Source organism: Octodon degus, unplaced genomic scaffold, assembly GCF_000260255.1.
Source record: "Octodon degus isolate 3935 unplaced genomic scaffold, OctDeg1.0 scaffold00083, whole genome shotgun sequence".
NCBI lineage: Eukaryota > Metazoa > Chordata > Mammalia > Rodentia > Octodontidae > Octodon > Octodon degus.
The window spans coordinates 5,904,914-5,926,796 of NW_004524659.1; the positions used below are offsets into that span (position 1 = coordinate 5,904,914).

The 21,883-nt window shown below is 49.2% G+C and overlaps 1 protein-coding gene across 1 annotated transcript in view; it reads right to left on the reverse strand.

The window, feature by feature from the left end:
- The window catches only part of Rhpn2 (rhophilin Rho GTPase binding protein 2), a 61,129-nt gene extending 41,028 nt beyond the window's left edge, over positions 1–20,101 (reverse strand). Inside the window, exons 1-2 of the mRNA XM_004636694.2 lie at positions 19,985–20,101; positions 7,809–7,924 (exon numbers count right to left, since the gene is read on the reverse strand). Coding sequence (XP_004636751.1) covers positions 7,809–7,924; positions 19,985–20,053 — 185 coding nt within the window. The 5' untranslated portion in view covers positions 20,054–20,101. The remainder of the gene's footprint in view (positions 1–7,808; positions 7,925–19,984) is intronic.
- Positions 20,102–21,883: the final 1,782 nt, after the last annotated feature.

Sequence of the window (21,883 nt, forward strand, 5' to 3'; positions counted from 1 at the left end):
TCATAGAATAACAGTCTTCAACAGCACAGAGCCACAAAGCTGCCCAGGTGTTCGAGAGGCTTTGAAAAAAAAGAAAAAAAGAGGCTTTGATATCAACTCAAGGATTTTACAGATGTCACCCTTCATTGCACAGGCGAGAAATCACAACAAAAATGAACAACAAGCAGGTACTGAGCCAGACTCATGCTAAACACAGGCCCACAAATCACCCCTCCCAGGGTGCTAGGACCGCCCTGACTTCATGGATGAGGGAACTCAAAACTCACCAGCCAAGAGCCCCAACCACCTGAAAACTACCTGACCACTGCCTCCTCCTCAGCGAGGAAACCCAGCCAGCTGTCACCTGCTGGCTCTGCTCCCACCCACCCACCTTTCCCCAGACAGCCAGAAGCTGACCTTCCTCACCATCTGCCTGTCTGCTAGGACTCTCCATTTCATCCTCCACCAGCCCAGAAAGTTTTCACTCCTGTATGCCTGGACTTCCCCAGGTAGGGCGCAACCAGATACTCAGTTTGATGTGTGTCACTGGCTTGGAGATTTCTTCCTAGGTGGCTTGCTCACCAGTAAGAAATAATGTTTTACATCACAAAGTCTTGCACAAGCACGCAAGCACAGCAAAATCGAAAGATGTGATGCACTCCAACAGTCTATTCCACTCTAACACCTTCTTTAAAAAAAAAAAAAAAAAAAGATTTGCAAAACTCGCCAATTTTTGGATTTTCTAACACCAACTGGGTTTCCAACAATTCAGTACAATTCTGATTCCAACATCCAGAGTTAGCGCAGATCCCTCAGGTTGGGGGCTCAGTCCCAGGAGACCTTCCCCACTGCAGGCACCAGGAGAAAACCATCCTCACTTCAGGTCCCAGGGGAAAGGAGATGGTATCTGGACTTCTGACCCATGATCAGCTATAAAGCAGAGGTACCTACAACCCCCTTACCCCTTCAGGTTTGGTAATTCACTAGAACAAGAACTCAAGAAAACTGGCTAACTCCAAATAACCCAATGAAAGAGAGGTACAGGACAAGGTATGGCAGGGACGGGTGACGACGCCATGACCTCTCTGGGTAGCACCTGGAGGTTGCCCACACCCCATCATTTAGTGGTTTATGGAGCTTTCACTGCCCAGACCGGACTGATTAAATCACTGACCTCAATCTCCAGGCCCTCTCCCACCTCTGGCAGTGGGAGCCAGAGAGCCAAGAGCTGCAATCTTCTTATCAAGGTTTGTTCTTTCTGTGGATCAGGCCCCACCATGAAGCCTTCTACCAGGAGTCATCTCATTAGCGTACAGAAAACACTCTTATCACTCAAGAAATTCCAAGGGTTTTAGGAGCTTGGTGCCAGGAACTCAGAGGAGGAGGGTTTTAGGAGCTCAGAACCAGGAACACAGGAACAAAGACTAAATTTTTTTTTTTTTTTATTGTACTACAGCAACCCACTGAACTGATTTCATTGCTTACCATGGATCACAGCCTGCAGCTCATAAAACCGCGCTACACAGGTGTTACTGAGACAAAGACTGATTTACCAGCCCGTACTGTCCACAAGACTCAGGGAAGAAGAATTTCTCAGCCCTCAGCACCGGCAACAGTTTCACTTCTTAGTAATTTGTTTCCTTTTGGCTAATGAGTATACAACGTGGTCCAAGTCACACTCACTTCTTCACACTGCCCGCCAGGAAGCTCACAGACAAATGGGCTCCCACCTATGAAGACTGTTGTGGCGCGTACCAGCCTTGCCTCCTGCTAAATCTTTCTTCTTGCTCCTGCCCCCATATCGTCATTCATTTTTACTTTAATCCTATGTTGTACAAGGGTGTAAATATGTGTCTGATCTACCTTGGAAGAAAGCAAGATAAACAGTGATAATTCCTGGAAGACAAGCCTCCCATGTGTTTATATTTCTCCTGGAAGCCGTCATAGTCCTTTCTCTATCACTGGGCTCGACCTACTCAGTCTGACTGACTCTTGGCAAAAGACTGGGTCCAAGATCAACAGGGAAGCTGGGCGTGGCTGGCGCACCTGAAATCCCAACAGTCTGGGATGATGAGGAAGGAGAACAGCAAATTCAAGCCCAACCTGGACAACACAGCAATAAATGATAAATTTAAAAAAAAAAAAAAAGCCTGGAGATATAACCTAGTATAAAAGCCTTGGGTTTAATCTCCAGTACCATAAAAAATAAAAGAAACATAGAAATAAAGGCCTTAAGACTCTCATCTAGGGGCTGGAGAGATGGCTCAGTGGTCTAAAGCACCTACTTGGAACAAGCTTAGCAAAGTACAGGGACTGCAGTTCAATCCCCCAGCACCACATGCCAGCCAGCCCTGTCCCCTGGTGGGCTGAGCTGGCCACACACACACACACACACACACACACAATAAATAAATGTAAAAATAAATAAATAAATTAAAAAAAAAAAGACTCTCATCTAAATATTCAGAAAACATCCACACAACAGCAACTTTTGATTTCTCCACTATTATGTATTAATTTGCTATGCACCCTGTCCGTCTTGGCAACAACTTGCCACTTAAGATTTGTAGCCAACCAATGGACTGCTCTTTGGATGTAGCCCTCTTTGTATGGGGCACTCTGAAAAATACTGGTAGCAAGCAGGAATGTCAAGGTTAATTTCTACAATGCTGCCTTTTAAGTACAAAGATGATTCAGAAGTGAACCCAAGGGTTTGAGCAGTTTCTAGGATGGGTGAGGACTTGTGTTCCTGATTTGTTAGTGGAAGGTTGTTTCTTGAATAAAGCGTAGCGGCTCCAGATGGTGAGTGTGCCCAACTGTCTCTGGGCCCAGGCTGGGGCAGTGGATAAAAATAGAACAAGCTGGCCCAAATCAGGGATTAAGGCCAGAGCCTTGGTCTTGCCAATGCCAATGCTCTGTATCCAGGCTGCCTCACTGGAAGAAAACAAATGGCTTCTATGGGTCTTTTCAGAGGAACACGGCCTTTTTCAAAAGCTTTTTGCTTGGTAAATACATGCTGGGGCTGCTGTGGTCTAGTAACTGATGTTATAGCCAAAAGAGAACTTGTGGCTGACCAGGATGAGGCACACAGGAGTTGCAGCTCTTTCCTGACCAGTAAGGGCCTCCCTCAGTCTCCACGGCCTCTCTCTGGCTGGGGTTTCCAAGGGAAGGCCCATTCCCCTGGGTTTCTCAGGAAGAGTGGTACACATTACAAGAATGAAGGACGAGAAGGTATTCTGCTTGCTCTCTGTGAATGATCAGTCCACATATCAACTGGGGAAGGAAGGCCACAATCAACTACTCCCTGTCACCACTGGCCATATCCACACACTTTCCCTCAACCTGGAGCCTCTCAGGCCCTTTGTACCATACCAAACTCCTATGTGACAACGGCTTCCCTGCTCCAAGTTCTCCACTGTCTTAATGTGCCCATATTGTGTCTTAAGGATACAAATGGATTTTGCATTCGGCCCCATGCCCCTCTATTTGTTTTAGTGTAAATTTTTTCCCCCATCGAAGTCGTTTAACAAACTCGTCTCTCTGGGAGCAGGATCCACACTGATCCACTGACTTGTACCTGCTTCAGAGACCATACTGGAGCAATTTAGCAGACTCTAAGGAGCTGTCTTCACTTTGTCCTCCCAGGAACTGCTCCAAATCCTGCTTTGCCAGGGATTTAGGAGACTGGCAAAAGACTATGCCGTGCCCTGGTGTGGCCACCGAACTGAGGTAGAGTAGGACAGCTGCCTCTTACCCACTGGTCAGCTGGGGCCAGCCCCAAAGGCCAAGGAGGGCTCACACACCTCCCTGGAGATAGGAACTGGGCCTCAGGTCTGCCATCACAAGCTGCCATTGCCTCAAGTCAGTCTCCTTACAGCCAAGGCCACACTGGCCTAGACTGTTGTGACCCTCTAGTCAAGGGATCACACACTGGACTGGAAACTTGTGTGACTTGTTCACTTGTCTCTCAGGGCACTGCTTTCTCCCCACACCCCCACCCCAATAAACTGGTTATCAATACTTAAAAGTTCAACAATTAGAAAAGTTAAAAAAAAAAAAATTCTTCAACTCCTGGGAGTAATAAAAAATCAGATCTGGCCACACAGGTCTGCCTCCACCTGCGCGTGCGCACGCACACACACCACCACCACCACCCCCCCATGGGGCAAATGAGAGCTGTCCCTCCAGTGAGGGTGTCTCCGAGGCATGTCACCCCAGGCCTGATCAATCCCAGCCCCACTCATTCACTCTGACGGGCACCTGACCCCTGTAAGCCTCGCAGTGAGGCACTCCTAGATTAGTGTGACTGCTCCCAGGCCAGGAGCACAGCAAGCCCAGAGAGAGTAAGTTAAACCTCACAAAGACTATCATTTCAGGGCTGGTGAGATGGCTCAGTGGTCTAAAGCACCTACTTAGAACAAGCTTAGCAAAGCACAGGGACTGCGGTTCAATACCCCAGCACCACATGCCAACCAGTCCCGCCCCCTGGTGGGCTGAGCTGGCCACACACACACATATAAATAAAAATTTTTTTTAAAAAAAGACTACCATTTCAATTTAGGAGAAGCATCATCATATTTTTGCCTCAGCTTTTCTCAAAGGTGGGAGCCTGCCCGTTAGCTCAGTTGTTTAAGCGCCTGCTTATGCAAATGCAGTCAGGGATTGATCCCCAGCTCCACATGTCTTACCAGACCCACCCATAAGGCAGCCTGAGCCAGCCAAAAAGAAAAAACAAAATCCTTCTCCAAGGTGGTAAAGGAATTAGGAAAAAAATAATGTTGCCTTTGCTGACCCTGGAAAAGACACCTTCAAAATATCTGCTACCTTCCTAACAAAACTCCAAGGAGCCCAGACTCTGGGTTGCTATGGATCAGACAGAAGATCTTGAAGGACCTGCAAGGCTATGCAGGACCTGCCTGTGCAGGTAAGGGCTTCGACCATTATTTCTGCATTTCCAACATGTTCCCAGCCCCCATCCCAACTGCTCTACCTCCACACAGGGTCTGCAGTGGGACAGCTGGGGTTTAAAAGAGAGACAGACACTAAGGGCCAAAGAATGACCAAAACGACCCCTTCCCCATAGCAACAACCACGTAATCATCATCAGTTGCCCAGGGACACCACACGCCCAGAGCTGGTCTTGGCTAAATGCCCCATTTGTTTTCCGGAAACCGTTGGTTGAGTCAGATTAATAAATACCTTCAGGGTTTCCCAACAACATTCTCCAGAGGGGCACTCTGGCACTGCTAGGTCACTGCTGCGAGAATCATTAACAATCCCTCCCCACCCCCACCCCTGCCCACTGATCGACTGCTAACTTGACAGTAAGTATGAGCCAGGCTTGGGCCTGAGAGGCTGTTTGTTGGTTGATGTCACTAACAGAACAAACAGCACTGTCCTAGTTCCTGCCTGAGAAACTCCCTGTCCCCTGTTCAATGAGGCCTTTCCAAAAAAGAGGAGGCCTCCCGAAAGATACCCGTGTGTCTGAGGCTGTGCCACCCCCAGTCACCCTGGGTCAGTGGTGGTGAACCTAAGGCCCACATGGTATTCTACATTGAAGACACAAGATGTTAATGTATGAGTTATTTTTCTAAACAAAAACCTCAGTACTCAGGCTGAATTGCAGTATTGTCATTGATAGTAAATGGGGGGGGGGGAGAGGCAAGGAGATGGCTCAGTGGAATAAGCACTTTCCTGGCAAGCACAAGGGCCTGAGTTCAATCCCCCGTTCCACATAAATGAATGAATGAATGAATGAATGAATGAATGAATGAATGAATGAGGGGGTTTGGGGCTAGACTGTGGGCATTCCTCTCTAAAAGGTTCACCACCACTGCCCTTGGTCAACCTCTACCACTCTTCCATTTCATCACACCACAGAAAGGATCACTTCTCGATGTGATCTGGTTTGTTTACTCACATATGAAAGTCTCCTAGCAGGATGAGGGTGCAGCTCTGCGGCACAGCACTTGCCTATGCACAACACCCTGGGTTCAGTTCTCAGCACTGCACTAGTCTCCCCTTGGTAGAGATAAGGCACACGTGGGCACCCCCATCTGCACTGTCCACAGCCTTCTGTCCTGCATCACCTGCCTGCCGCTCAAGAGGTGCTCGATGAACCCATGAACCTCCTAGGGAGGCCCCAGCACAGGGCTGCCCCTCTCCTAGAAAACTGTCCAAGGGTCAGCCACAGTCCAAAGCCACAAACACACCAGCCTTCCAGACTCAAGGCTGGGGTCTAGCGGGGAGTAATTCACACAGTTGTTAAAAACACATCAAGCCAGGCATGGTGGCACACACCTGTGACCCCAGTAGCACTTGGGAGGCTGGGGCAGGAAGATCACTGAGAGTTTGAGACCAGCCTATGCTACAAAGTGAGCTCAAGGCCAGCCCAAACTGCATAGTGAGACCCTGTCTCAAAAAGAGAAATTATCAACAAGAATAACACAAAAAGGGAGAATCACCTCCACCCTCATTCCAGTCTTGTTCCCAAGAGCCAACTGCTAAGTTTCTCTGTCCTTTTGGGCACATGTCCAAGTCCCTCACACATGTGTGCACATGCAGCATGCTACCTGGCCTCTATTTTCTGTCTGTCTTTGTTTTTGAGTCAGGGTTTTGCTATGCCATTCAGGTTAACCTTAAACCCTCTTTGTAGCCCAGGCTGGCCTCAAATTCTCAGGGATCCTCCTGCCTCAGCCTCCCAAGTGCTGGGATTACAGGCATGCACCACCACACTCCATTTCTTTTTCCTTTTCTTCCCTTTTCTCACTTGCTCCCTCTCCTCTTCTCCCTTTTTTTCTCTCCCCTTCCAAGGCTCTCCCCCTCCCTCTCTCACTGAAGTACAAGAGATTGAATCTAGGGCAGTGCACATGCCAGGCAAGTGCTCTGCTGCTGAATTACATCCCCAAACCCTGTCCTACACCTTTCTTTCCCCCATTTAATATCTTGGATCTTTCACATCAATTCAAAAATAAATTTACCCCAAGATCAAGCTCAGAAACCTTCCTCCTGTTCTTCAGAGTGCTTCGGAGGCAATGCAGGGGACTCCCGAGGCTGGGAGCTGTTCTACCAACACTTAGTTGGTGTTTATGTTTCCAAACAGCCTCTCAAAGGGCCTTTGTGCTTCCCAAGGGCTCCAACACTGAAGCTGACCCAATGAGAACACCTACTACCCAAAACTGTGCCCACGTGTGGGTATTTCCCTACCCTACCCCACCCCCATCTCTGAGACTCCCATGTCTGAGGACACTCACTTCTAGGGAATTATAGTTTCCAACAAGCAGAATGAGTTCTTTCCTTGCCAAGTTTGTGAGGCTGAGGCAGGATAATTGCCTTGAGTTTAAGGCCACCCTGCGCTACATAGTGAGTCCCTGTCAAAGAAAAAAATGATGAAAATAGGGAAAAAAAATACCCCTTCCATTAGAAAAGCAGACATTGGCAGTAGAAATATCCTAGTCGTTCCTTTCTGCCCTTTGTCCTTGCACATTCAATACAGCAAGCAGTGATTCTGCCCCAGGCATCATGCCAGGCACTGGAGAAGCTGTCAAGTCCCACAGAAGCAGGGAGGTTAAACACCAAGGCGACGCTAACTGGACTCCTAACGGAGCTGGTCCACTCCATTGAGGCCAGGGGCCCTCCCATCACAGACACGGTAGGCAGAACGTCTGTCTTTAACACAACCATGCCCTAGGCAGAAACAACCCAGCCCAGGAGGCAGCAATGAGGAGAGGCTGATGCTGAGGAGAGCGGGTTTGGGAGTGTAGCAAAGGCTGCACGGGTCACAGGGGAGCCTGCTTCCCAGCGGAGGCAGGGAACCCGGAGGCACCTACTTCAGAAGGTTTTCTGCTCCTGTCCTCATCCGCACAGCTTTCAGGATCTGCTGATTCAACGCAGCCCTTTGATTCTGCAGTTTGCTGCGGCCCGTCTGTGCAAGGGGATTACATCCCTAGGAGAAAAATGAGATGCTCCTTCAGAGGCAAGCCACTCCAAAGAGAACGATGATGTTTACCAGAGCAGATGTTCCACAAAAAGACAATTTCTTCTGAAAATAAAAGTAAATTTCAATATAGGAAATGGACAAAATACTACAAATAAGTCACTCATAGTATACAACTCCAAAACAGCCACTGTGAATTGGTGTCCTTCCTTCCAGCCCACGTGAAATGCATGTTGTTATTCTCCATGTCCTAGGCTGCGTCAGAGCCCCCAAGACCACTCAGACGTTGAGAGACTTGTTAGAAAGTTTCACAGGACATGGTGTAGAGAGGCATTCGTGACTATGACTCATCACCGGTTCTTAATAAGGATGCGTACAGAACTGGAGAGGTCATAAGAAGTGCAAAAGCTAGAGGAATCCAATGCTGGCTTGCTTCAGCCTCCCACCCATGCTGGGTCAAAAGGAATATGCTCTTCCCTAGGACCGATAACCCAGGAACTCCAGCTGGGCATGGTGGCATACATCTGTAGGGACAGAGGCAGAGGATTTTAAGTATCAGCCTCTGTACTCAGGACCGAAGGCAAGAGCATTACCATGTTTTAGCACTCAGCCCGGGCTATTTAGTGAGTTCAAGACTACCATGACTACACAGTGAGACCTCGTATCACAAAACAAATAAAAGAAGGGCCAGGGATACACAGTTCAGTGCCAAGGCCCTAGGTTCAATCCCCAGTACCAAAAAAAAAAAAAAAAAAAAAAAAACTAAATAAAATTCTATTACATGTAGCAACTCCTAGTCAATGTCTCTACCCATATTAGCTTATGAAGGGAACACCTTAGTGGGAGCTACTCCCATAAGCACACTCTGTCGGGCACGTCCCAGAGTCCCAGGCTCCCAGCAGGACAGCAGGGCTTCATCACAAACCACGATGTGTGTACCACCAGTCGAGGCACAGCGGGCTACCCTTACCAGTTGGGGAACTATGGGCAGACTCAGGGGGTGGGTTCCCAGGAGGCAGCCGGGGCAACCCTGCAAGCAGCCTCAGGCCTGCAACGCCAGCCCCATCCTGTGCAATGGCACACACAGCTTGTGGTGTTCTGTCACACAGCACTCCATCCTGAGATTCTCCTCTAGCACAAAGTGACCCCCCCCTCCCCCCGGCTGGGTGCTCCAGGCGGAAGAGGCAGGAGGACTGCAAGGCCTTGCTCAGCCTGGGCCACTCAGTGACTGAGCAAGCCCGTCTCAAAATTTAAAAATGAAAACAAGTTGGGCATGTAGCTCAGTACCAAAAAGGCCTAAATTCAACCCCTAGTAACAAAAAAAGAGAAGTGTTCCTCAAAACACAAGGTTTTTGCTTTGTATATGTAGTGCTGTATGCTGAACTTGGACCTTACCTGTGCTACCCAAGTGCTCTACCACCTAAGCTACCCCCGTCCCAGCTTCGCCTATTATTATTCTTCTTATAGCTAGCCTAATGTGTATGGGATCTCACTGAATTCTGAACTGCATTCCCCTGATGATTAATGACAGTGAACATTTCTTCACTGGTGTAGAACAGAGGTGCAGCTCTGTACTGGAACACTTACCAAGCATGTATTCAATCCCCAGCAGCACTATTAAAAAACAAAACTCTGTTTCCAAGGCTATGGCTTAGGACCTAGGCCCTAAGCTGCCCCAGGTAAGATTTCCTGTCCCACATTGGTCTCCTTGGTCTTTGGTGGGGTAGGTGGTAAAACTCTTCATGGGTTTACTGACCTGTGCTATAGATTTTCTCTAGAGAAATATCAAATCAGATCCTTTACTCATTTTTAAATGGGATTATCCATCTTTCCATTTACTGGGATAAAAAGCATTATTTTTAGTGACTGCAAAAGCAAGTGTCCCATTCTCCCAATGTGCATGCTTTATTATTAGTGAAGGTAAACACCTTTTTTCATATAGTACAGGTCACTTGGATTTCTTCTTCAGTGAATTATCTGCTTATACTCTCTCTGCCTAGTACAGTATTTTTCTAGGGTGTATGGATTATACTGTTTTACGCTATAAAGTTTAAGATCAGGGGAATAAAAGTTTCCTTTACACCTAATGGTGTTCTCCCCACCCAGATAGACAGAAACCCTGGTATCTGAGTTAGGACCACATTCCTGGCTGAGGCTTATCTGCGGCTACTCCCTGGGAGGGGCCTGAGGGCCGAGCCCACATCCAGCCTTCCCTTCCCAGGCCTGCACCACGCCCATGGCCTAGGCCTCAGGCACAAGTGTGAGTTGTTGGTGGTCCTAACTCAGATACCCTTCTCAAGGGTCCCTGTATCAGCAGCCTCTGACTGGCAGGCCAGATGTGAGTTACAGTTCTCCACCTACACAGACTTATTCTCACCGGCTCCCCCTGCAGGTCCCATTATTTGCACACACACACACACACACACACACACACACACACACATCCTCCCCCAGTTTTCCTGTCTCACATGGATACTTTTCCCCAAGTTCAAACACATTGCAGATACTCAGAATCTGAGCTAGAATAGATCCTGAAGTCAGAACTATATTTTCCTTTTTCTTGGTACAGGAGATTGAACCCAGGACCTTCTCACTGAGCTATATCTTCAGTTCAGTTTAATTTTTGAAACAAGGTCTCCTTAAGTCACTAAACTGCCCAGGCTAAGCGCAAGCCTGAGATTCCCCCTACCTCAGCCTCCCAGAGTGCTGGGATTACAGGCCTGCACCACCAAGCCTGGCCAAACCATTAAAGGATGCCTGGTTTAAAATTAAAATCCTTTTTCAGATGTAAGATAAAAATGTCTTTCATGTTAATTTAATATTAAAGGACTACAATAACTATTGGTCTCTTCCCTTCCCCTTCTGAGAATTAGTACGAAGGGCTGGTCTGATTTGACTCAGTGATGTGGCTCACCAATGCTGTGTTTTATTTTACCAATAAGCCCTAACAATTAATCCTTTATGTACATTCCCAGAGCTCAGATAAGCAGCAATTCCAGCATAGGATAAGAACTTGTTCCTGCTTCAAGACTTTAACCAACTTCTGGAATTGCTACATCCTAACCAGCCCACAATTGTGAGAGGTCAAGTTTCCAGCTAAGAAATAAGAATTCACAGGTTAGTAATTGGACCCAAAACTACATTACTTCTTACTGACAGGTAGGAATGCTGAGCCCTGCTAGGAATCACAGAAACACGCACTGGGCACCCAGGAAATTTCCCTGAGAGATATGCCTGTCCAAGACCACCAGAAAGGCCCCCGGGAATCACCAGGGGCTGCTGGGGTTGACGCTCCCCCTCCCACAGTCCTCAGCCACATTGTCTCCTCTCTGGCTTTGTCAGATAGTAAGGTTCCCAGAGTAGCCCCTGCAGCTCAATGACAGAGACACATTCCTGACAGGACATCAAACTGCTCAAAAATGGCAAAGATTTGTACCAGCGAACAGGGAAGTACCTGTCACACCAGCCTGGCCTGAGAACCAGGGCCACTCACTGAGCTACCTGACCTCTTAGATCACTCCTGACAAGGTCTTGCAATGAAATGAGTCTTTCTTAAAGTCTGTTTGGCTCCCTGGGCAGAATCAGGTTTGGGCATTTTGGTCTGTCTTGAAATCTGGAAGAACAGTCTGACAGCTCCCACCCAAGAAAAGCCAAGAGCTGAGGGAACTCTCAGCACCACTACAAGCTTGGTGGGCCTCTCTGAGAGTCTGAACCTATACTGACCCAGATACAGCATCTAGGATCTGGGGCATGGAGGTTAAGTGAGCTACTGGACTCCTTCCTTAGCTCTGGGGTGGTCTGTGAGGCAGGCACAGCAGCAGCAATATGTGGGGATATTGGGGAGCTCCTCTCCCAATCCCCAGGGGCACCATCATGTGCTTCCTAGCTGAGGACTGCCAGAGTCAGCCCTCATCCTTTGGGGAACAGTGATCCATGCCTACTTTCCCAGCTCCTGGTCCATGTTAGTTAGAAGTGGTAAATTCCTGTTCCTAAAACAACCATGAAGCTGGGCGCGGTGGTACACACCTGTAATCCCAGTACATGGGAGGCTGAGGCAGAAGCACTGCTACAAGTTCAAGGCCAGCCTGGGCTAAAGAATGGTCTCTCCCCTCCCCCCTCACTGGGCCCCCACTCCATGCAGTGTCTGGCACTTGCCTGGTTCCCCTCTACTTTGGAAAGCAGAAGAACCTTCTTCATCACGGCCAAAGATAAAGTCCAACACATAGCTATGTTTTTCATCAAATTTAGGACAAACTACAAGCTTAGGATCTATAGGTCAGAAGTATAAGTGTAAGGTGCAAGGACAGGACTGGGTGAAAGGACACCTGACCAGAGACCCTCATTCAGGCCACGAGAGGACAGGCGCTTTTAGCTGCTTCTTCAGCATAGATAGTTTCTTTGTTTTTTTCATTCCTTCCTGGTTATACAATCCCTCACTCAATCACCAAACTCTGGAAAATATAATTGTTTGTTTATAAGTTCAGCAGAGCTGTCAATCAGAAAGCACAGAAGCAGCATGCCATACTCTGCAATACACACATACATCTCATTTAACTTTCACCACACTGGCGATTCAGGGAAGGCTGAGTGGAGACAAGCTAGCTGTTACATGTCAAAAAAAATAAAATAAAATAAAATAAAAACAAAAAATGCAATAAAAACATGAACTGGTACATAAAAATAGCCCTCCTGCTCTCCCAGGGTCTCTGCCAGGAATAGGGGGCTAGCTGTACAGGCCCAGCTGCCTCCTTCCAGCAGCCCAATCCATTCCCACAGGAGCAGGGTAGGCATGATACAAATCAGTACTTTGTCACAACCTTGAATTGCCCAGAGTGGGCTCAAACTTCTGATCCTGCTGTCTCACCCTACCAGAGCGCTGGAATTAGACATGTGCCATCATAACTGGCTCTGGGCATCTTTTATTTTATTATTATCCCCCCCCCAGGCTTTTTTCTTTTTCTTGATTTTTTTTATTTTTTGGCGGAACTGGGGATTGAACTCAGGCCCTTGCTCTTGCCAGGCAAGCACCTATTCCACTGAGCTATCTCCCCAGCCCTTCTGGGCATCTTTTAAACATGCCAAATTAAAAAGGTTTTAATGTCATACCTGAAATTACAAAAATGTCCATGCATAAATATTTCTAAACCCAATCAATGACCTGCTTATTATCACTGATGGTATGTATGGTAGGTGATAGTCCTTATTTAGAAAGTGTCTGCATATGCGCTGAAAGGGAAGGCTGAGCTTTATATTGGATCTTGAGTTTGCCCATTTCTGTGATTGTTTTGTAACAATTTAAATTATTTTTGCCAGGTGTGGTGGGACATGCCTATAATCCCAGTACTTGGGAGGCAAGCTCACCTGAATCACATAGTGAGACCCTATCTCAAAAAACAAAACTTACATTACATTGATAATGTAACAATAAACAACCTATGAAATTGTTTTAATCACACACCCTTTTCTCTTTTTACACACAAATTAAGACCTAGGAATTTTCCAAGGCTGAGGCAGGCTGGACCTGATAACTCAGGCCTAGAATCCCAGTACTCTGGGAGGCTTAGGCAGGAAGATTACAAATTTGAGCCCAGCCTGGTCAGTTTAGTGACTTAGTAAGATCTTGCCTCAAAATAAAAATTAAGGGGCTGGTGAGATGGCTCAGTGGTCTAAAGCACCTACTTAGAACAAGCTTAGCACAGGGACCGAGGTTCAATCCCCCAGCACCACATGCCAGCCAGCCCCGCCCCCTGGTGGGCTGAGCTGGACACACACACACACACACACACACACACAATTTTTTAAAAAGTAAAAATAAAAATAAATTTTAAAAAATAAAAATTAAAAAGACTGGGGATGTAGCTCCCATGGGAAGGTTCTGGGTTTAATTCTCAGTACTTGGAAAATTTAAAAAGCTTATGGCCACAATGAACTCTGCAGGCCTCAGCAGAAAGAGCAGAGGGTGGTCACATCATTCACCACTTTCACCGTCCCAGGTGCTAAGGGAGACCTTGCTCCAGCCAGCACCCCCAGCTCGCACTCTGCCAGGCACCCCGTCCTCCAGCTGAGCTGCACCTGCAGTTCCACTGTGCTGAAGCCACCTCCAATGCAGCCTTTGTGTCACAAGACTCTAGGAGGCCAGCCAAAGGAGGAAGTGTTGATCAGGCTAAAGTCAGTGCCTAGCAGCATCAGGTGGTGTTTTGGCAATTGTTCAAACAGCCCCAGGAAACAAGGGACATTCAGGGTTTCAGCTCATCACACTGACTTTCCTCTGAGTCACCATGAAAACTCTGCTGCCAGGGAACTCTCCCAGCCAGAACCCCACAGTATGAGGCGTGCCGGGGACACGCTATGGACTGCTGGGCTCCAGTACAGCTGACTCCTCTATCAAGGCCATGATCAGCCTGGGTCCAGCCCAGCCTTTGGGAGCTGGCTTAGACCACACCAGGATAGTAGCCAGGACAGGGAGCAGTCTCCAACCTCTACCCTCCCCTCTTCCCTCCTTTTCTGGCTGGGAAAAGAACTGCAGCTCCAAGGGGATGAATCCAAACAGGACAGTATCAGCACCCCAGAAAAGCCAGAGTACCCCCAACACACCATGCTTGTGGACATGGCCCCCTCAGAAGGCTTCCCACATAACTGCACACTTCTACATGAGACACACAGGGGTCTAACAGGAAATCAGACCCTGATAAGATGAACAGTGCAGAGGAAGGAACTGGGAGATTCTGGGTTTCGAAAAAACAAAAAGAATGCTCCTCCTTGCCTCTCCCCTGGAGCCTCCAAGAAGCCCAGTGTAAACACAGGCCATAAACCAGGACACAGCGAACCTCCAGGCCCTGTCCAGCCTGCAGGTTTCTGCAAACAAGAAAAACTTCTCCTGCAGCTCTTGAGTAAAAACAATGGAGCTAAATTCATCTGGGGCATTTGTGTTCCCTAAGGATGCAGAGGAACAAGTGACAATGCCACACTCTGTACTCTCCGTCCACCAGGGCTTGGACCTTTCACGCAGGGTCTTTCAGCAGTGCTGGGGAGAGGCTTTCTCTACCCTGCCCCCACCCCAGCTGGCTTTCTCCTGGCCAAGAACAGGTTTTCCTAAGAAGTTTTAGGACTGGGCCCCAGAGAAGGGATCTGCTATTATGATGCAGCCTCCTGGAAAGGATTCCCTACAGGACTCTGCATTTAACTACACAACACATTTAAGTCTTTCAGTAGAAAATGTATAAAAATTGGAGTGGGTGGGTACATTTCTACTGCTCATTCTTTTAAGAAAAAAATGTATAGCAATCTGACAGAAATATACTGTTGAAGCCAGGTGCAGTGGCGCATGCCTGTAATCCTAGCACTGGGAAAACTGAGGCAGGAGGCGCACTGAGTTCGAGGCCAGCCTGGGCTACATAGTGAGTTAAGGCCAGCTACACAGTAAGGCCCTGTTTCCAAAAAACATAAATATTTTAAATTTATATATAAATTTTTAAAAAATAAAAAGGAAATATACCGTTGAGACTGAGGCGAGAGGTTAAGTTCAAACCCAGCCTCGGGGTGATTTAGCAAGACCCAGACCAAGAAGACAGGGCTGAGTCCATGCTTCACCTGGGGCTGACTGGTGTCCTTTATCTCTGTTCAGTCAAATCCTCTGCAACCCCAATAAAACCCTGACTGAAGAGACCTGCCCTCCCCACCACTGATTATCCTGACACATACGGTTCAGGTTCGGTCACCAACAGGGACTTTTCAGCAATTGGGCTTCATTTATAGGTGAGCCACACAAACATAGCTGAAGCCTACTTCCTGCTCTGAGCCCAAGCAAGGAAGCTCCTTTTGGAGCATAACCATGGCCCAAGTTTGTCAGCACAAAGCATGGGCTCCCAGCCCAGCTCAGCGCCCCAGGGAACTCAGCCTCTCCCTTGAACTGCGGGAGTTTGGGGTTCAGTGACTGGGGGAATAGCTCAGTGGCAGAGCACTTGCCTAGCATGCTCAAGGGTCTGAGTTCAATCCTCAGCACTCAAAAAAGGAAGGAAAAAAAAAAAAAAGCCAATGTATCCCAGCATGCAATGAGGTCAGACACAGAGCTGTCCCTCCATAATGCTTTTTGAATGAATGGAGAATGGCATTTTAAAGAGAAGAGGGGCAGAAGATATAACAAAGAGAAGACAATGAAAGAGAAGCCTGGCTTTTAATAGAGATAATCTGATCATGGTGTACAAAATTCTGAAGTCCAACCACAGGATGGAGAACCTGACATGAGGGCAGATTTATGACACCCTGACTGTACTGCCAGGGTTGGGGATCCCCACTCACTGCGCCTGGCTGCCTCCTCCAGCAGCTCCTTCTAATCACTTCCCCTGAATCTCTAAGAATCCACCCACTCAACTTCTTCACTTTCAGCTTTAAAAAAGGCTCTAGGGGCTGAGGTAGAAAGTGAGTTTGCACAGCATGCAAAGGACCAGCCTGAATCCTAGCACTTCAAAAACAATCCAAAGGGGGCCTGGCTCTAGCTCAGTTCTTTAAGTGGCTGCTTCCACAAAGCTGTCAGCCTCAGCTTATTCTAGTTCGATCCCCACAACCCTCCAGCCAGCCAAAAGTGCCCTGAAGGCATTCGAGGAGAAAAAAAAAAAAAATCCTTATTCCATTTTGGGGGCTGGGGAGATGGCTCAGTGGTCTAAAGCACCTACTTAGAACAAGCTTAGCAAAGCGCAGGGACCACGGTTCAATCCCCCAGCACCACATGCCAGCCAGCCCCGCCCCCTGGTGGGCTGAGCTGGCCACACACACACACACACACTCTAAATAAATAAATAAACTTAAAAAAAAATAAACTTAAAAAAAATGTTTAAAAAAAAAAAAAAAAAAAAACAATCCAAAACAGGCTCTAACTTTCTCATTCCCTGTGAGGCTGTGGATGTAACAGCTCAGCAGTGCGCTTGGTGTGTGCAAGACCCTGAGTCCCGTACCCAGCACCACACAAATACATACAATAAATGCCTAATAAACTGACCTTGTCTCTCTCTACCACCACCCCCCACTCCAGCAACCATCTTCTCTGCCATGTCAATTTGTTCCCAGTCCCCAATCCTAGTTTTCTAACAGCTCCCTAGAGGACTAAATCCAAAACTCCCCCTAGCTTTTCTATTTGTCAACCTCACCCATCCACTGAAGAGACTTCCTTTCAGCCTTTCTCAACCCCTCTCCAGGCTTGCACCTCACCTTGCTACCTATCCTCTAGGGGGGCCTATTATTGGTTGCTTCAGTGCCAGGTTCCCTCACTGGATACCCCAGCCTGAGCTCACACTGGTGCTCCCTAGCAAGAAGTTCTGCCTTTCCAGCAAGAAGCTCTCCGGGCTGCCAGGTTCAGAGTGCACTGGGATCACGACGTGCATATCCCCCAGGCAACCTCAAATCCACCTGCTCCTCCACACCAGCCTCCTGGTTTACACCATCTCACCGAGGTATGACCTGACCCCCAGAGCAGACCTTTGGGTTCCTGCTGGCAGTGCTCTTTCCACCATATCCTACCCCACCAGTTATTCTCATCCTTGCAGGGTCCCATCCTTCCAACCTCCACACTGGTATCCCTATCTTCAGGCTGGGCCCCTTGTCTGAGTTAGGGTATAAGGTGGTGAGAAGGATGGGTGGCCAAGGCTGTGCAGAGAAAACACAAACTGCTGGACATCATGAGCCTGTATCAGAGTAGAAGGGACAAAGGCAATGGAGATTACTGGGGCCTACAGCCCCCCCAACTCCACCCTGCCTGGCTACACTTTCCCTCACTTCCACCTAACCCACTGACACCTTGGCAAAATGGGCTCGCTCTGATAATATCTCAAATGTCTTGCACTGCTTTAACCACTTTGATGATTCCTAAAATTCCCTGCTTCCTTAGGATGAATGACACTGAAGGACTTCCCACTTAGGCCACCTCCACACCCCCAGGAGGGTCCCCCACAAGCATTCACAATTCCCTGCTTTTGCCCAAGCTGTTCCCTCTACCTGAAAAGAGCCCACCCTTCCCTTCTTCACCGAAATACACCCACCTGTCACTCAGTGAGCATTTTGTCTTAGGTCAAATTGGCTCCGGTCACAAATCAGGAAAGAAATGTCAACACCTTTTCTTTTCTCCACACAAAGAACACCCTTTGGACTGGTATGACAACTCGGCCATAGCACAATGATCAGCACAAGGTCTCATTTTCTAAATAGATGCTTCTAATTGTACAGTAGTGATTCATCTTACTTTGTACTCATCCACCACCAGAGAAACTGCATCTAAAGAACACCCAACTGTGCATCCTTTCTTGGCTTCCTTGGTATCCACTGCCCCTCCCCCAAATCATCCCCTGAGACTTAAGCCCTGGCATGGTCTCACAGGAAAACTTATTCCAGAAAGCTTGGGCCCATCTCTCCCCAAGGAATTGCTCCATCCTTCCTCACCCACCCTTGGCCAATTCCCACAAGTGCTGCCACAGGCCCATAAAGCCATCTGTTCATTGGACAAATAATCCAGAGAGAAAACTCAAGTCCCCTGAAAGAGACAGCAACTTGTTATAGGCCACCAGGCAATTTTGTGGGGGTGGCAGTCAGGCCCTGGGGCCCTAAGACCGACATCTAGGGATTCCCAGGCCAAGCCTCTTTCTCCAATTTTATGTCCTGTGATCCTCTGTTCCACCAACCACACATAATTAGAAGTTATAATACTGTAATTCTATGATGACATCTTTGCACTTAAATATACTTCAAAACAGCTTTTTTTTCTTTTAAAGCTAAAAGCAACTTACCAAAAAAAAAAAAAAAAGGCAGCTTTTCCATTCATCTCCCAGATGGAATACAAATTCCCAGATTCCCTTCCTGTCCTACCCTCACTACCCCTCACCAGTGAGCAAAAACCCAAAGTGGTCAGGGTCACAATGGGAGGAGAAAGATGTCAAGGCCACTTAGGAACTGGATGGCTAGGCTCTGGAACACCAAGGATTGTCCTGTAGGACAGTTTCACTTCCCTATTTATAATTAGGCACTGTGCCTTGCGTCCTATTTGCCAAAAAAAAAAAAAAAAAAAGCAAGGACAATCTCAATCCACCTAGTTTTCCTTGGCCAAAGGCTATTTTTAAACTTCCCAAGACCTGCAAGGAAGGTGTGATGGGTGTCACCATGACTCCTAGCTCAAAAGCCCATCTGTGGGCCTCCCAACACCCCAGCTGACCCGGGATCACACTGCTTCGTGGTAGGACTGGAGGAAGGGGTCGGTACACGGGATTGAACCCAAGACCTTCCCATTAGGCTGCATCCCCAGGCTCCTAGCCTTTTTTTTTTTTTTTTTTTGAAACTGGGTCTAGCCAAATCGCTAAATTGCCTTAGGCTGGGCTCGACCTTAAGATCGTCCAGCTTCAGCCTTTCAGAGTGCCAGGATTACAGGAGTGCTCCAACACGCTCCGCTCTCGGGTCACTTTGGAGGGACTGATCTACTACTAGACTGTTAACTCTCGAACTGAAGGCAGGGAGAAGAGCCGGGCTCGGAGCACACAGTCGCCCGCCCAGGCTCCCACGCCACCTGATAAATCCGTTCTACCAGCATAAAGTGAGAAAGAGCGAGGGCGACCCGCGATGAGCGAGGGGGCGTCGCCCGAGGTCACTTTCTACAGCTGCCGCCTCTGGGCCCTGAGAAGTCGCAGAAACGGACGCTAAAAACACTTTGGAGGAAAAAGACGACCGCCAGCCCGCCTGGAGTGTTCGCTCGGGCGCAAGTTGAGCTCAGGTAGCAAGGCGCCGCAAGGGCGCGGGCGCGGGGGCTGCCGGCGCAGGTTCCTCAGGCACGCAGGGTCGCCACCTGGGCGACCGGAGCCCTCCCGCGGGCCCCGCCTCCGGGCTGGCACCTGCACGCGGGCCGCGCTGCGCCACCTGCTCCGCGCGCCCGGACGCCGCCGCCGCCTCCCCTGCTCGCTCCTCTTCGGTCTCCGCCCGGCCCTACCAGACCCGCGTGCCCCCTCCCCCTCCGGGCCGCGCCCACCCGGCAACGCTCCCACAGCCCCTTCCTCAGCCCGGGGGTGGGGCGGTGGTCCGGGGCCCGAAGCCGCCCACCTTCCGAAAGTAGTCTTCGCCTTCCTTCTCTAGCGGCTGGCGAGCCGCAGGCGGCAACGCGTCCGTCATGCTTGCAGCTAGGGCGCGCGAGGTGGACTGAGGTGCGGTGGCCCCACGAGCCCCGGACGCCGCCAGGCCCCGCCCAGCCCGGGCCCGCCCCGCCCTCTAGGCCCCGCCCAGCCCCGCCCCGAGCCCCCAGACCCTACCCTTCTCGTCCCAGAGGCCCCGCCCCCGAGTCCCGCCTCCAGGCTTCCGGGACCCTGCGCAGACCCCAGGCTGGCGCCTAGCAGCGGAGAACTATGCAGCCACGGGCGCTCCGCTCGCGCCCCCTGAGCCGAGGAGCCCAACGCGGACCACACTGCTGGCTCAACCCTGTAAGCGCCACGGTGGCGCAGGAGACAGCACGGGGGTCTCAGCGGCCGCAGCGAGGCTTGGGCTGGGGACTCGCCCCCTTCCCTGGCTCCACCGACTGTGCCACCCACCCCCGCTGCAAAGCCTGGGCAGGTCAGCAGGAGGTGGCTGGGAGAGGGGCCACCTGTGGAAGGAACCTCCGGAGAGGTTTCGGGTCGGAGAGACCCGCGGATGCCCTTGACGACGTGTCCTAAGTGCCGCTCCAAGTCTCAGTTTTCTCAACTGCAGCTGCTCGCCTATTTCGCTGGCTGGTGGAGGGCATTAGGACAAAGGTGCGTGATAAAGCTTGTAGTTGAGGCGTAGGGATGGCTTTCGCTTAGGAAAAAACGGGGACTTCGGGGGTTGGAGCTGCAGCAGTCACACACGTGTGCACTGAAATGTACCCAGACCCCGGGACCTGCTATCCCTCTGCGGGAGCTGCAGCCAGAGCCTGAGCGGGCCCCGCCCAGCAACGCCACCTGCCTGTAGTTACTACTACCTCCTGCCCCTGCCCAGGGACGGTTCGGTCGCAGCAGATGTCTCAGTTAAAACACAGTCTGCATTTAAAATTGTGCGTTGTCCCTGGATTTCTTTTTTAAAGTGCTTTAGGTATTGTCGACAGGTTGGAGGTTTTAGAGAGTTTTTTGTGGGGGAGGAGGTTGGTACTGGGAATCAAATTCAGGGCCTCTCACTTTCCAGGAAGGCTCTGTACCACTGAGCTACATCAACAGCCCAGTATCGACAGTTTTTAAATAAGCAGCAGCAACTACCAAGTAAATGTTAAATAAATAATAAATAAATAGATGTTTGGTGCACGCCTGTAATTCTCTCAGTTGGGAGGATGACTCAGGAGGATCACAGGCAGTTGGATGCCAGTTTGAACTGCACTTGAGTTCAAGACCTGCCTGAGCCGCATAGAGACCCTATCTCAAAAAAAAAGTCCATGTGGTGTTGCATACCTGTAATTCCAGCATGTGGGAGACTGAGGCAAGGGGATCTCAGCGAGTTTGAGGCCAGCCTGGACAGCATAATGAGTCAAGACCCTGTTTCCAGTAAAAGGAGAAAGAAGAGGAGGAGGAAGAGCTGAAGGAGAAAGAGAAGGGAGAAAGAAGAAAAAAAAGTGTGTCTTCAGAAAGGGCTATTAAATTCTAACAAAGAAGGGCCGGCCATATAGCTCAGAGAATTAAAGTGCCTACTTAGACACACACAGGGACTGGGGTTCGATCCATGGCATGCTGTGCTGGCCCCACCCCTGGGCACCCTGAGAGGGTGATTGAGACTGGGTGTGGCGGTGCGCACCTATAATCCCAGCACTTAGGAGACTTAAAACAGGAGGATCACTATGAATCTGAGCTAGATGGTGAGACCCTGTAGACCTTGTGCTAAATACATTAAAAAAAAAAAAAATCTAAGAAAGGACCTGTAGAGTCCTAACCAGCTCAATGGTAGAACAGGTGTACTTCCTCACAAGCTGGGCTAGATGATGTGAACCTGTAATTACAGCTCCTG